Raw genomic sequence first — 14,605 nt, 5'->3', positions numbered from 1 at the left:
TCTACACTATATTCTTTCATTGTCTCTTAACAAGTTCTTCTTCGTTACATATATTTCATCAAAAATTGCAAATGTAAAGCGTTCGAAAACTTTGGTTATCCCTTTCGCATACATGCATACGTATTACAGATATATATACATGCACGTCTCGTGGCCAATTACACGCACGATAATACGGTGTCTCGCGTGATGGGCGAGAGCACGCGTAGAAACGTAGAAACTGCTCGGATACGAATCGAAACCGAAGCCGTTCGTTTCGTGCGCGGGTGGTCGGAGAGGGATGGGGAGCAGGGTGGACGGTTAATTAGGAATCGACGGGCGGGTAGCATTCGGATCCGGTATTCGATCCGCGTAAACGTTACCTACGCCCCTAAATCTCTCCCCCCCCCCCCGTTTTGGGCCGTGTTGGCCGGCATCGGGGGTCAATTGGCGGGTCCTTAAATCGCGATCCTTAGATCCCGATGCACGATGACAAATCGCCGTTATATATGCTCCCGTTTCTCTCTCTCCCTCGGCCTGGGCCGAACGAAGAAAAGGAAGAAACGTGCGTGCGAAGCCCACAGCGAGCGTAAATCAAAATTTGCTCGCGTCCCCCAACGTTGCCAACGTGTATTTTTTCGTTTCTCTTTTTCACTCTTCGTGGCCACGGCACACGGGACGGCTATATTCGAAGTATCTCTCTCGAACTTTCGAATGTTCTTCGAAACATTCTCACTGATTATTATTATTATTATTGTTATTGTCTCGATAATTTTCCCAAAGTTTCTTTAATTCCGGAATCGAAAAGTCTGTGCGCGAGAATGGAATGGAATGGACGAGATCCTCGCTTAAACGCGTCTTCGAAACTTAATTTCGTTGGCGAGGGAAAGGAGGGGGGGGGGGGGGAGAATATAAGCGATCGAATATATTCCCCTTCCCTCGCGCAATAATAATAATAATAATAATTCAGAATTGCGGCGGATTAGACGCGTTTTCGCGTGGTGGCGTCCGACTAACCGAGTTTAACCGAGGCGCCTCTTCCTTCCCATCGACTCCCATTAATTATCATTTCTAAGATACGCGACCTCGCGCTCCGGCTTCGCCATGTATCACGCGCGATCTTGCTCTTTCGTAAATCATATTTAATACGATCCTCGAGCCGTGCTGATAATTCCAAGATATGTATATATATACATATATACACAGATATATCGAGAGAAAAATCGCGAATCTCTTATTCTTCGAGGCGAGTAATCCATACGTTGTCCTTGAAACGATGATCGAAATCTTGGCAAAAGGTGATAATCCTTCGAAACGACACGTCGAAGGAAGGGAGAAAGATTGTAAAATATATACGCGAGAGAAAAATATCTTATTCTTCGAGGCGAGTAATCCGTTGTCCTTGAAACGATGATCGAAATCTTGGCAAAACGTGATAATCCCGTCCTTCGAAACGACACTTTTTAAAGGAAGAAAGATTGTAAAAAAAAAAAAAATGAAAAACGGGGCGCACGAGAGGCGTTGCGAGGAAAGGCGGACAGGCTTTTAACCGGGCGGAGGAAATTCGTGGAGCATCCCTGGAGCGATATAGGCCACGACCTCGCGATCCCTCCGGACAGTTCCGTCTTCGCCTAATCGCGGGCCCGTCCTCTCCGGCTGATAGCGGCAACGGGTATCGGGGCCATTCAATCCCCTTTCCAAGCTTCCGTTATCACCGGCCCTCGCCGACTGATTTATCGCCCAGCCACCGCCGCTCCTGCCCTCCTCCCTTTCCTCCTCTTTCGTCTTCGACCGCCGCTACTACTCGACTCCCCGACACACGATCGTGTTACACATCACGGAGCAGAAAAATCCGATCCCCGGCCGATGTCTGCTTCCGGAAAATAATTTATTCCGTGAAACCAGTCGATCGATTTTCGAGCGTGTGCGTGCGCGCGCGCGCGGATATCGTGATTTACGATCGAGAATTTCTGCGACGATCGACGACACAGAATCAATATCCCTCCTTTTCGATCGATGCGACTCTCTCTCTTTTTTTTTTTTTTTTGCTTTCGATCGAGAGAGACGCGTGGGTGTTTCGGAATTATCGTTTTTCTTTCCTCTTCTTTCTTTCTTTCTTTCTTTCTTTCTTTCTTTCTTTCTTTCTTCGATCGAACGTTCGCGAGTTATTTAAAAATTTTGTTTTTATAAATAATTAGAAAGGGAAAAAGGAAAAAGGTAGGGGAGAAATTTTGAAATTTTTCACGAATGAAACGAAGATGAGAGATCCAAAAATCGTTTGGATCTCATCGTGCGAAGAGCGGAAATTTACGAAATCGACGAAAATTTATTATTCCGTCGAAAGAGTTATGAATCAAATCCGCGAAATATCATCGTTCCGGGAGAAAAAGAAAAGTCGATGTATACCGCGGCGTATTTAGCTGGCTTAGTAACGAAAAATATACGAGATCGAATTAATTAACACGTTGAAATTTCAATCAAGATCGACGCGTCGGGCTGGCAAATGGCGAGTCGCGTTATCGCGTTTCGATTGATTTATCTAGGATTGGAGGAAAAGAGAGGAGAAGGGGGGAGGAAGTCCCTCGGCTCGGCGAGCAGCCAATTCTTTCGTAATTAATCTTCGTTAATGATTCGCGATATCAGAAACGCGTGTCGAACGAAAAGATTAACGATTTTCGCCATTTCCCTCGCCTCTCCCTCTCGCCTTCCTTTTGCTCCATTTCCAAATACACGAGTGTTCGCGCTACAACGATCTCGTGTCTCGAGGGGAGGGAGGGGAGGCATTTTAACACGTCTCGAATCCGATCTCGAAGAACCGATCTCGAAGAAACTTTTAGAAACGAATTAGTTAGTTCGTCTGGAAGGAGGCCGAGGAGGAAGAACGGGAGGATCATCTTCCGGGATCTTGCGCGAACAAATCGACCCCTTCCTCTTTACGATCATCATACAGGCCATCTCCATACAGCGCGCTCGATCGATTAAATAATTTGCGGCTATCGTATGAAATCGTTGCTATTTTCGAGCGATGGAAGGATGTAGGGGTATACATAGGTGTGGCGGACAATCGATTATCGATCTCGATAAAAAATTCTAAATTCTCCCTCATTTACCCTCCCCTCTACCGGGTTTAATTTATTCGTCAGATTTTACAACCTGTTATTATTGCGCGTTCAATACGGTGCTTATCCTTTAAACTTACTGCTAGAATTCTACGATTGAACGATACAGGATATATATACGTCGAGGCTACGAACGTGGAAAACGTCCAAATAACTACATAAATATCCGCGTTTATCTTCCCCTTATCTCCATTAGAATTGATTCTTTCTTTCTTTTTTTTCGTTTCTTTTTGTTCCTTTTCTCGGAGCAAGAGGAAACAGAGCGAGTTTACGAGTGAAATTTATCGATAATAATACGAGTGCAATAATAAAAAAAAAGAATTCCGTTCTTCTTCTGCGAGAAAGAAAAATATTGCAAATGTGACAAATAATTCGTCGTTGGGAATTCTTATCCAAAAAAAGAAAATATATATATATATATATATATATATATATATAATGCATTTATCTGTTAGTCGATAACTAATGAAAGAACAACGGCGGAATACGTATGACCAGATTTAAAAGGGTTAAAGACACCATAAAGCCATCGAATATAATTAAAGCCTTGAAAGACCACTGGAACCGAACTTTCCGCCTCGCCGCGGAGAAAGTTCCAACCTTCGACGCACGGGACAAAAAGAAGAGGAGCGGATCGTTATTCCGTCCATCGCGTTTCGATCGAAACCAAAAGAAAAGAAACCGATTGCTTAGAAACGAGGGGCAAATAAATACTCGAACGAACGTACGAACGAATTACAATATTTACACGTGACGATATTTATACAATGTCGCTACAGTTTCGCGTTAGATCTCGCGCGAGACGGTACGAAATTCGGGTTCGAAAACGGGTCGTGGAACGCGGTTGAAGAGGACCGTCATCATCCGGATCGATCCATGAATATTTATGAGCGGCTCCTCCACTCCTCCTCCTCCTCCTCCTCCTCCTCCTCCCCATCCGTCCATTTATTTTTTCACCTGCAAATATTTATTAACACTATGCCGCGTTTTCGTGAGAAACGCGCGAGTTAATTGGCGGCCGGCAATTTATAATGCGTTGCACCCCGCCACCGTTATAGCGTCCTCCTCTTGGCCCCCCCTTCCAAGATATATTTTATCGATTCGCATAAAATTCGCGTCTATTCGCGTCGGGTTATACGCAGCGATATACGGAGACGGAGGGATCGATCGCGAAACGGTTACAAGTAAATCAAAATATAAAAGGGTTAAAAACAACAGCGGAAGAGAGTCGAAAATAGAATAGTTAGTCACCGCGCGGAGAGGCGTGCGCGGTGTCTATTGGCAAGCCGCAAGTATTTTGGCAAGTTATACACAAATCGTAATTAAATCATTCAGGCCCAATGTTATTCCACCGAGAGAGAGCCCATAAGGAAACTCGCAAAATTTTCCTCCACGATCAATTCAAACCATTTCCAAAAATAATTCCAACGTATCTCTCGTATATATCTTCACCTCTTAGAAGAAAAATAAAGAAAAATTAAACTCGGCCCATCCTCGATATTTCTCGAGTACGATCGAAGCCATTTTTTCGCGGATCTTTTCTCGTTTTGTTTCGAGAGAGAGGATAAGAGATTGACGATCGATAGGAAGAAAAAGAAAGGTTTATTCGCGGCTTACGTAAGAGAGGGCGTATTGATATACGATTCCTTTCTCATCTTCTATTCTCTTCCGTCCGACAATTTCCCCGTCTACTTTTTAGCTCGATTATTCGTGGATTGTTCGTGGCTCGCATAATCGCGCGTGTTGCGGATCGTTTTAAATCGGGATTCGAGAGGACGAAAACAGACGCGAAAAACAGAGTTTCGTGTCGCTCGGCAGCGTGGTTATTTGAACCGTGTGTACACGAGACGCTTATCCCCGTTTCAAAAAAGAAACTTGAATCGGTCGGCGTGAATTTAGACCCGCTAAACGACGGACCATCGAAGTTTCAAAGGTTAAAACGTGGACTACTTAAGAAGAGGTACATGTACTAGGCAGCGCATATTCTTGGATCAGCTCTCTCTCGCCCAGTCGCAGACCTGATCGCATTCTCTCGTTAATTTCGCCGATTCGAGTTTCTGCCTCCTCGAGATCGACTGCTCTCTTCTTCATTTGCATTTATTATTTTCCGATCTTTCTCTTCTTTTTTTTCTCTGTTTTCTCTCCTTCGAAGAAATCGGCCGATTAAAAAAGCGATTAACCGAAAAAATCGAACAACGGTTATCTTCCGTTCCGGACGCGAATGGAAACGGCCGCTCGATTCCGATCCCTATTCGAGTATAATAATCGCGATAATCGTCGATCGAGGCCGAGTGGAGTTTCGAAAAAAATAAAGAGCCGACGTCACCACCTCGATCCTCGTACCGAAATCGAATATCCCCTCGAATCTTCGAGGCGTTTGCCGGAGAATCGATTAGATGGAGAGGCAGACGACCGAAGCATCGATGTATACGAGATCCCTATTTCGAAGAGATGGTACGTAATACGCGAAATTATTAAGACTGGATTCCTTTTAGAATTTTACAACTATCCGAGAATAATAATCTCTGTTACTCTTATCTCTTACGAAGCAGGAAACGAGGGAGATGATCCATCGATATTTTATACGTGGAATTTAAAAAAAAAAAAGAAACGAAAATCGAAAATATTTATATATATATATATGTAAAATAAGAATAAGAGAGGATAGGATCTGGAGGATTGCGAACGTTCGCGAACCGTTTTGCCTTCATCCAGGCGAACGATTGGAACCGTACCAACTGGCGTTTACGATTGAGCCATCTCAATAGCCACAAACGCGGTATCAATTTTCCTTCCATCGAGGGGACGAAGAAGAGAAACGACGCGAAAAGCCAACAGGAAACATTCATCTTTCGCGAATACGATTGGAGGCGCGGTATATATATGTATATATGTATATATAGACGAAACGATCCGAGCAAAAGCAAAACGAGGAACGGAGAGGAAACGAAACGAAATTCCCCTGTTGAACGTTTTTCGAGAGAGACGATCGTATCTATCGGGACTGTGATGGATGATTTACGATGATTAAAAGATATAAAAAGAGAGGATAGAGCGATAATGATACTCGGTATATTATAGCGGTGGCAATAGGAATGCGATACTCACTGTAATCCGAAGTGTCGTCGTTGGAACCGTTGACCGTGCCATCGGGCAGGATCTGCAAGTGGCGATTCTTGATATACATCTGGATTTTCCTCGAGGCGCCCGTGATGTGGGACAAATTGGCCGATCGTTCCGCCCTCACCCCGGCGTCGCCCGTCAAATCGAGGGGCGCGGCACTCACTGCACTGATAACCGTCCCGATCGCCAACACACTAAACCCGATCGTACTCGGTCTCGCACTGCAATTATTGTTGTTCAACACACCGGCCGATCGACGAAGTGCGCACTGGCCGAACGCGACGAGGAACAGGAGCAACGCTAACTGAATGTACGTGGAACGGTTGTTGGCCGCGGTGCACGCGCGTCTCTTCTTCTTCTTCTTCTTCTTCCTCGTTCTACGCTCGCTCCTCGTCGTCGTCGTCGTCGTCGTCGTCTTCGTCTTCGTCGTCTTCGTCGTCGTCGTCGTCGTGGTCGTCGTCGTGGTCGTCAAGGACCCGTGCTCGTGCTTCCACAACGTCGAAGGAAAGTCGGTCTGGCGGGGATCGGCCACGACCTTGGCGACGCGCGACTCACCGCTCGAGGAATTCGTCGCGACTTCCACTTCCTTCCACGTTTCATCGGCCAAGGACGGAAGAAACGCGGTGCCGTTCCTCGCCGCCTCCTCCTCCTCCACCTCCTCCTTCTCCTCCTCGTACGTCCAAGCCTCGTTCCAGTGACTAGAGAACCGTGCACCACGGTTCGCGACCACACCACCACCACCACCACCATCACCACCAACACCACCACTACAACCACCACTACTGCTCTTCCACGCCGGCTCCTCGCGTCCTTTCGAGCACCACCTTCCTTCTCCTTCTTCCTCTTCCACTTCCACTTCTTCTTCTTCTTCCTCTTCTTCCTCCTCCGGATGCCAGTATCGACCACCCTGACCCGTCGTCGCCTCGTTTTCCCGTTTCCCCGAACAGAACAAGATCCTCGATTCCTCCTTCTCCTCCTCCTCTTGCTTCTCTTCCTCGAGTCTCCTCCGCTTCGTTTCGCCTCGATCCAACGAACTCCTCCTCCTCCTCCTCTCCCCCGTTACCGAAGGATCTCGACGACGGATGGACTCGAACGCGACGGCATCTCGCCGTCGAGGAGGACGACGAGGACGATGATACGAACGGAGTGGGCGACGGCGATCCGACGACGATACCTCGCATCGAATCGCAGACGTGGTCGCGTTATCGGGTGACGATGATCGGTGGTGGTCGGACGGTGAGGGATGACGGCGGCGGTTCCGCTCGTCGTCGCCGTCGTCGAGAATTATTCCACGACGACGACGACGACGACGACGACGACGACGAAGGCAAGGATCGCATTGGAGCGCGGCGTGGCACGCGATCGGGCGAGAGGAGGGAGAGGAGGTGGAGGAGGCAGGGGAGCAAGGATCACGAGGATCGCGTGGCTCGTGGTTTTCGCGGGCGTTGCAAGATCTGGGCACGATCCGGGCCCCCCCTGGAACGAGCTGTTTCCGTTTCCTCTTCTCCTCGGGGCGGAAGGAAGAGGAAGGCTCGATGGCGGAAGCTACTACGATCCTCTGTATCGGGCAGTCGGCACGGTAATCACAGTGCAGCACCCTTGGCCCGCCCGTGTCGATCTCAGCGGGCATGACGCTCTCATCCACACTCCTCTTTCCGAGCCCTCCTTTCTTCTTATCTATCCACGCTCCGCTTCCTCCCACCGCCTGCCGCCGATCTTCCTCGCCGATCTCCCTACACTGATCTCTCCTTTCGCTCGCTCTCGCTCCCTCTCTTCCCTCCTCCCTTCCTTCCTTCCTTCCTTCTTCCGTCCTGGGGACGGGGGCCGGGTGGGGGAAGGCCGGTCAAAACGCGTCGGGGACGTTGCTGATTCGACGACGATTCGTAGAAACGGATCGCGGCCGATCGCGGGGCAACGAGATATTATCGTCGTTCTTCTTCTTCTTCTTATTGTTATTATTATTATTATCCTTATTATTACCGTTGTCGTTATCGTTATTATTATTATTATTATTATTATTATTATTATTATTATTCGCTGGCTGGATACGAGTCCACCTCATCCTCGATTTCCACTTTCGCCTTGAACGAGATACCGTGGACGGATGCGCAGCAGCGAGGAGGATGCACCGGCCGGCCCGCCTTTATCGTCCATGCACCGCGTTTCCCGCTCGAGTCTCGCATTATTGCGGGGCTATCAACGGGGCCTGATTCTTTCTTCGCAACGCGTCGTCCTCCTCGTTTTCGTCGTGCGGACGCGCGGTTCGGAAGGCGGTTGTTGCGCGGGGGGCGGCAGTCAGAACGGTTTGTTAGCGAAGATGGGGAACCACGGGATCGGTTTACGAGGGGGCAGCATCGAGGTGGCGGAGCCGTGGAAACGTCGCCGGGAACGCGTCGTCGTAGTCGTCGTCGTTTCGGCCGCGAGAGTCGGCGAAAGGGCGATAGATGGAGATCGATCCTTCGCCTCGATCGTCTTTAATCGGTTTTGTCGAAGGCACGCAGCTCGATGCCACCGCGATTACCTTCGTCGACCTCGCTCCGTCCCTTTCTCTCTCTCTCTCTCCCTCTCTTCCTTCCTTTCTTTCTCAGTCCCTCTATCAATCGCAAGAACTTCCACCGACACGTTACTCGTACCGCCTTAACGGGTTTCTCTCTCTCTATCTCTCTCTTTCTCCCTCTCTTCCACCACCACCGCCGCCACCACCACCTCCTCTTCCCTCTTTTTCTCCTTGTCTTCGTCTATATCACGATTTCTCTTTCACTTGCCTCTTTCTCCCTCTCTCTCTCCTGCCGTCCGTGGGAGACCGCGGAGTATCCTTCCGGAGTCGAGGCGAAGGGTCGCGATCGCGCGAAATATCCTCGAGTTGGGAGGGGAGGGGGGCGGGAAAGAGAAAGAAAAAAAAAAGAAAGAAAGAAAGAAAGAAAGGAGGCAGATATCACCCACTAATCTTCGAGGAACGAACACTGCGCCGAACTGTGTAACTACTATCGGCTAACTACTCCTCCTCTTTCTTCCTTTCTCCTCTTCCGTCTCCTCTTCTCTCTTCCTTCTTCTCCTTTATTACTTTCTTCTTCTTCTTCTTCTTCTTCTTCTTCTTCTTGTTCCACCACTTGGTTCCCCCTCGCGCGAACCGGGGAATCGGCGCGGTAAATTACGTTCGCGAAGGCACACTTACTTGTACGCACAAGGCACGCGTACTACACACACGGTCCGTTTCACTGCGTATATAAACGCGCGAAGAGAAAACACCTGGCAAAGATCCGCTATTCACCGCGAGATCCTTCCCTCCGCCGCGCGCTGCACACCACACCGGGGGCCGGGCCTGCTGATAAACAATCGAACGAGCGCGACACGACGACGAGACAGAGAGAGAAAAGAAAAGGAAAGGGAAAAAAAGAAAACGAGGTGCGCGCGTGTCACACTCTTCTGGAGCTTCGAAGGGGGGAAGGAAAAAAATCACACCACACCGCTATTACGTATATGTGTATACGTATGTACATGCGTATACGCGCGTGTACGTATTTATGTGTACATAGGCACGCGTTAAATATCGGCAGGAGAGGGGAAAAAAAAAAAAAAAGGCCAAGGTGGAGAGTCGTCGTCGTCGTTGTCGTCGTCGTCACGCGACCGTCGCCGTATCGCGATTACTTTTTCCAATCCCCCTCGTGGCCGATACGATCTTCCACAACCGACGATATTTCTCCTCCTCCTCCACTTCGAGACGCGTCGAGAGGCCGAAAATCGGATCGAAATTATTCTCTCTCTCTATATATATATATATACACGTATATATAAAATATATACATACACATATATATATGTATTATATATTATCGAAGGTGGTGGTGGGAAGGTGTGCGATGTTGCGTGGTCGGTCGATCGGTCGGGGGTAGTCGGCGGTAAGTCGACGGGGTTATCTGGTAGGTCGGATGGTGCCGGTGCGGCGTCCGAGAAACTACTGAACGAGTGCCGCGGTTCTCTTCTCCGGCTCGGTTCGGCCACGCTCCTCGGTTCGCTCTCGTAGAGAGATCGACACACCAGCACACGGGCCGGCAGCAGCCGAGAGTGAAACCAATACCAGCGCGCACCAGGGATCGACTCGACTCGCTGCTACTCACACGGGGCCGCAACATCCATCCCATCCCGGAGTGCGTGTAGTGGTATCCGTCGTCGTCGTCGTCCCGTTTCGTCCCGTTTCGTCTCGTCTCGTCCCGTCCTCGTCGCCGTCGTCGTCGTCGTCGTCGTCGTCGTCGACCTCCTCGTCGTCGTTATTGTCGTCGCTGTTGCGATCGTCGTGGTTGCGATCGTCGTGGTCGTGGTCGTGTCGTCCCGATTCCGTCCCATCCCAGAGCGACGCAGCACGCGACAGATCTGGATGCTCGCTCGCTCTCGTCCGTCCACTACCGAGCACCCACCACGACCACCACGCGCCTCTTCTTCTCCCTCTCCTCTTTCGCGCTGCTCCCCCCCTCTCCTCTCTCTCTCTACCTGTCCCACCTTCCTTCCTCCTTTCCCTCTTTCGCTCGATTTTCCTCTCTCTCTCTCTCTCTCTCTCTCCGTCTCCCCACGTTTTCTCTTCTTCTTCTTCTTCTTCTTCCCCTCGACTTTCCTCCTTCTTTTCCTCTTCTCTCCTTTCTTCTCCTCCTCTTCTATTCCTCGCCTTCGCAACAACCTCGCTCTTCTTTCCTTTTATATATATATGTGTGTATATATGTATATATACGCGTGCGTATACCGTTGTATTCGTCTCTTTCGTCTCTATTCGGAACCGTTGCCTATTATTTTCCCCGGATCCGGACCAAGGTCGAAGGAAACGATAAAAGGAGCTAGGGGCCAGGCTAGAGAAAGAGGAAGCCCGCGTTAACGAGGCCACGAAGGACGCACGCGAACACCTGCAAACCTGCCAAGATGAATCGGTCAGAAATCGCCTGTTGCACACGCGCCCGCCTCACGATCCAGGAATCTCCTCTCTCTTCCGCCCCGTTCCGCTTTACTCGCTCTCCTCTTTCGTCACGCCTTCCTTCCTTCCTTCCTTCCTTCCTTTCCGCCTTTTTCTTTCTTCCTTCCACCCTCGACAAATTTCTCTTCTCTATACCTCTCCCTCCCTCTCCTCTTGTCTCGTCTCACGCCACGATCCCTCGCGACCTCGCCACTGCGGGATCAGCCGCGCCGCTCATTAGTTCTCGTTTTCTCCGGCTCCTTCTTCGTCTCCTTTTCATTCTTCCCTCGAGGACAACGAAATCAGCCTTATCGTGTGTGCGGCCACGCTGCGTGTCTATGTACCTGCGAACAAGCCGAGACATCCCTTCAGACATCGAAACTCAGGGAAGAGAGGAAGAGGAAGAGAGGAGAAAGGAAAGGAAAGGTTTCCGCTTTTCTCGCGGATCTCCTCCTCCTCCTCCTCCTATTATTATTATCGCGAATATAACCGGGGAAGGAGTCGAAGGGGAGAGGGGATCGTAAGCACCGGTTTCGAGCTTGCCCCATTCCGACCAGATACCTCCTTGGTCGCGGTTTTTGTCCGATCCTGCCTTTCCGGGAATTTCGCGGAACCGAGGTTAACGAGGAATTTCGAGAATTATTCGGAGGCGTGGCGATACTTTTGTCGTAACGTTGACTCGCGCCAAAATCCGAGAGCCAAGTTCCTCCTCCACCGATCTTTTTTTCTCCAATCGTTGAGAATAATTCGCGCCAAATCCGATTTAATCCTCCTTCGTGTCTTAATTTTCCTTAATTTATTTTATCGATCGAAATTTTAATAACACGCGTGTGATTAATAAAGAAAGCCTTACTTCCGAGAAAGAAGAAGAAGGGAAGGATGAACGCGTTCTCGAAGGGTATGCGTTTCTTTAATAGCGAGTTTTTCGGGGAAAACTATCTCGTCGGGGGAGAGGTTTAAGCCGACTTGTAACTCACCGTACGAAGATAAAGGGAAGATACGATTCATCGGGGAGGATCGCGACATACCTCGACTTTTTACGAGCCGCGTCAGATTTCCGCCGTTGTCGAACATCTCGTCCGTTTGAGCTGCTCGTCCGATAGACGGAGATAGCCCGCTCCTCCCCGAGGATATTTTCGTGGGAGGGAAATATTTTCCCTTTTTCCAAAACTCCGAGTTCCAACTCGTTCCGTTTCCGTTGGCTTGCGGCAAGGAGAACACTTAGCGCGGTGCATTTATCGCGGCCCTCGTAAACAGAGGAGGAGAAGGAGGAGGAGAAGAGCGAGGGAAGAAATGGATATTGGTCGATAAACAAAGGACACCTATGCGGACGCCGAGATTAGAAGGCGCCACCGGTCATCCGCATTCTTCTGGGGGGGGGGGGGAGAAAAATTCGTTGCGCGAGCTTTTTTCGAGAAGCAGGGAAAGTTGCGTCGAGGGAGAAAATTTCATACACGAGATATAATAATAGGAAAATAGGAAGGTAATAATTGGACGCGTGGAAAAATTGGAAAATCTGAAAATCGCTCGACAAATTTAATACCCGGCCCCCTTCCCTTCTAAAATAAGAAACGCGTGCCGCGGAAAATATCCTTAATACGAGTTATCCGTGTAATAATTACGTTGTAATAAATATTTCATAAACGTCTATGAAGTATGTCCATTTGTCGGGTGTAATCGAAGTTGTCCGAGGCTCGGCCGATCAACGTGAAAACGTGGAATCGGCCGTGTAATTGGTCGTGGCATGGGTTGCAATTCAGCCAACTATTAATTCGATCGATCCTCTCTCTCTCTCTCTCTCTCTCTCTGTGCACGCTCATTACCGTTGAAACTCACACGTGGCAATTTCAGTCAAATTAACGTCGCGACCTATGAAAACGATAGAGGGATTAAGAAGGCCGCCGCCGCTAGAAATATTCAACTCTCTGCGCGAGGCGATCGACGGTCTCCACAGCCTCGGCCATTAATGATACTTCATCAATTCGAAGCTGACGTATCAATTACCCCCGATGAACACGCTGTATAACCCAACGATACACTTTCACTTTACGAAAATTAGATTTCCTCCCCTCCTTTTACCCTTTTCGATTCGGGAGGTAAAGATTTCGATCTTACATCTAAAAATCTTTCCTTTCCTCGTTGCAAATAATTGGAAGACAGTTAAGACTGATTAAAGTGATCCAATAACGCAATAATCTTCATCTGTTCAATATCGAGCCGAAAATTTTTATCCCGTGTTCAGAGATATGAAATTCCAATTCCTTGGTTAGATCCTCGAGAGAGAAAGAGAGAGAGAGAGATGGGAGAAAAGTGGCCCGCGCAGGAGAATTTCGTAAACGGATCTCCATTCGATGCTTAAACCCGTATTACGATTGATTGAACGCGCGATTTATCGCGAATATAGATACATATATATTTAATCGCGCGTGGCCAGTCAACGGGACCAGATCTATAAATATTACATCGGCGTCGAGGTAAAATTCAATAAGTGGGCGTTAAATACGTGTACCGGCCTCTCCGACACTTCCGAGACGTAACGTTTTCCCTCCTTTCCTTTTTTTTTTTTTTCCTTCTGTTCTTTTAACGTTGCCCGCCGCTGCTTGACAACATTATTAAATCAACGGATAATACGCGGAGAGGCAAGGGAGTCGCGGAAGAAAATCATCGTTGCGCTCTATTATTAAGGAATTTCGATTCGCGTAATTATCCACTCTCTCGAGCCGAGAGCGCGAGGCGTCGATTCATAAATTACAAACGAATTCCCCTCCGCCCGTTTCTAACAGCTCGAAACCCACGCGCGATCCGCTCCATCGGCGAGGCTCCGTCGAAAAGGAAGAAAGAAAAGAATGTTTGCCGCGTGAAATTTCGCAATCCCCCTTCCTCCCCCCCCCCCTCCTTCTGTCTAAATTATTATCGGTTCGATAAACACCACGTACGCGAATTTAACGCGATAAATTACGTTATTTTCATTTGTAAAAAATAATTCGCCGATAAATTTTCTCTATAAATTATCGTAGGAAGGAAGTTGGCAAGGTTGGAAATTTCGATACAGGATTTTTATTCGCTTAGAAATATATATATATATGTATATAGAATGGGATACGTTAATTAAATGGCAAACAGTAAAGCGAAGAAGCAGAAGCAGGTTAACGTTGTTGATCGATAATTTATCGAGATATCTGTTCGTGGCTTCTGTTTGTAAAAAAAAAAAGAAAGAAAATCTTGCCCCGAGACGTATGGGAAGGAAGATCGTATGGAAACGTTTCGATCGAGAGAGAGAAAGAGAGAGAGAGAGAGAACCGCGCTCGAATCGCGGGGAATTTTAAACAAGGTTTTACGATGCAATAGAGCGGGTGCAATGGATCGTTTATGACGGTTTACGATTTCCGTGTGATTGGCTGTATACGGGACGGTTGTAATAACGGTGAGATATTGTGGGAAATAT

The 14,605-nt window shown here is 48.4% G+C and overlaps 1 protein-coding gene and 1 long non-coding RNA gene across 5 annotated transcripts in view; both read right to left on the bottom strand.

The window, feature by feature from the left end:
- The window catches only part of LOC408562, a 151,121-nt gene extending 140,380 nt beyond the window's left edge, over window positions 1–10,741 (bottom strand). For all 4 annotated transcript variants that reach the window (XM_016917013.2, XM_016917014.2, XM_006563151.3 and 1 more), the window contains exon 1: window positions 6,207–10,741. In XM_016917013.2, coding sequence (XP_016772502.2) covers window positions 6,207–7,851 — 1,645 coding nt within the window. In that variant the 5' untranslated portion in view covers window positions 7,852–10,741. The remainder of the gene's footprint in view (window positions 1–6,206) is intronic.
- A 663-nt stretch (window positions 10,742–11,404) lies between these two features.
- Window positions 11,405–14,605, bottom strand: part of LOC100578474 — a 53,900-nt gene continuing 50,699 nt past the window's right edge. Inside the window, exon 3 of the long non-coding RNA XR_120113.4 lies at window positions 11,405–11,504. This is a non-coding gene — a long non-coding RNA (uncharacterized LOC100578474). The remainder of the gene's footprint in view (window positions 11,505–14,605) is intronic.

This window comes from Apis mellifera, linkage group LG16 (assembly GCF_003254395.2).
Source record: "Apis mellifera strain DH4 linkage group LG16, Amel_HAv3.1, whole genome shotgun sequence".
NCBI lineage: Eukaryota > Metazoa > Arthropoda > Insecta > Hymenoptera > Apidae > Apis > Apis mellifera.
This window is presented reverse-complemented; position numbering and strand designations above follow the sequence as displayed.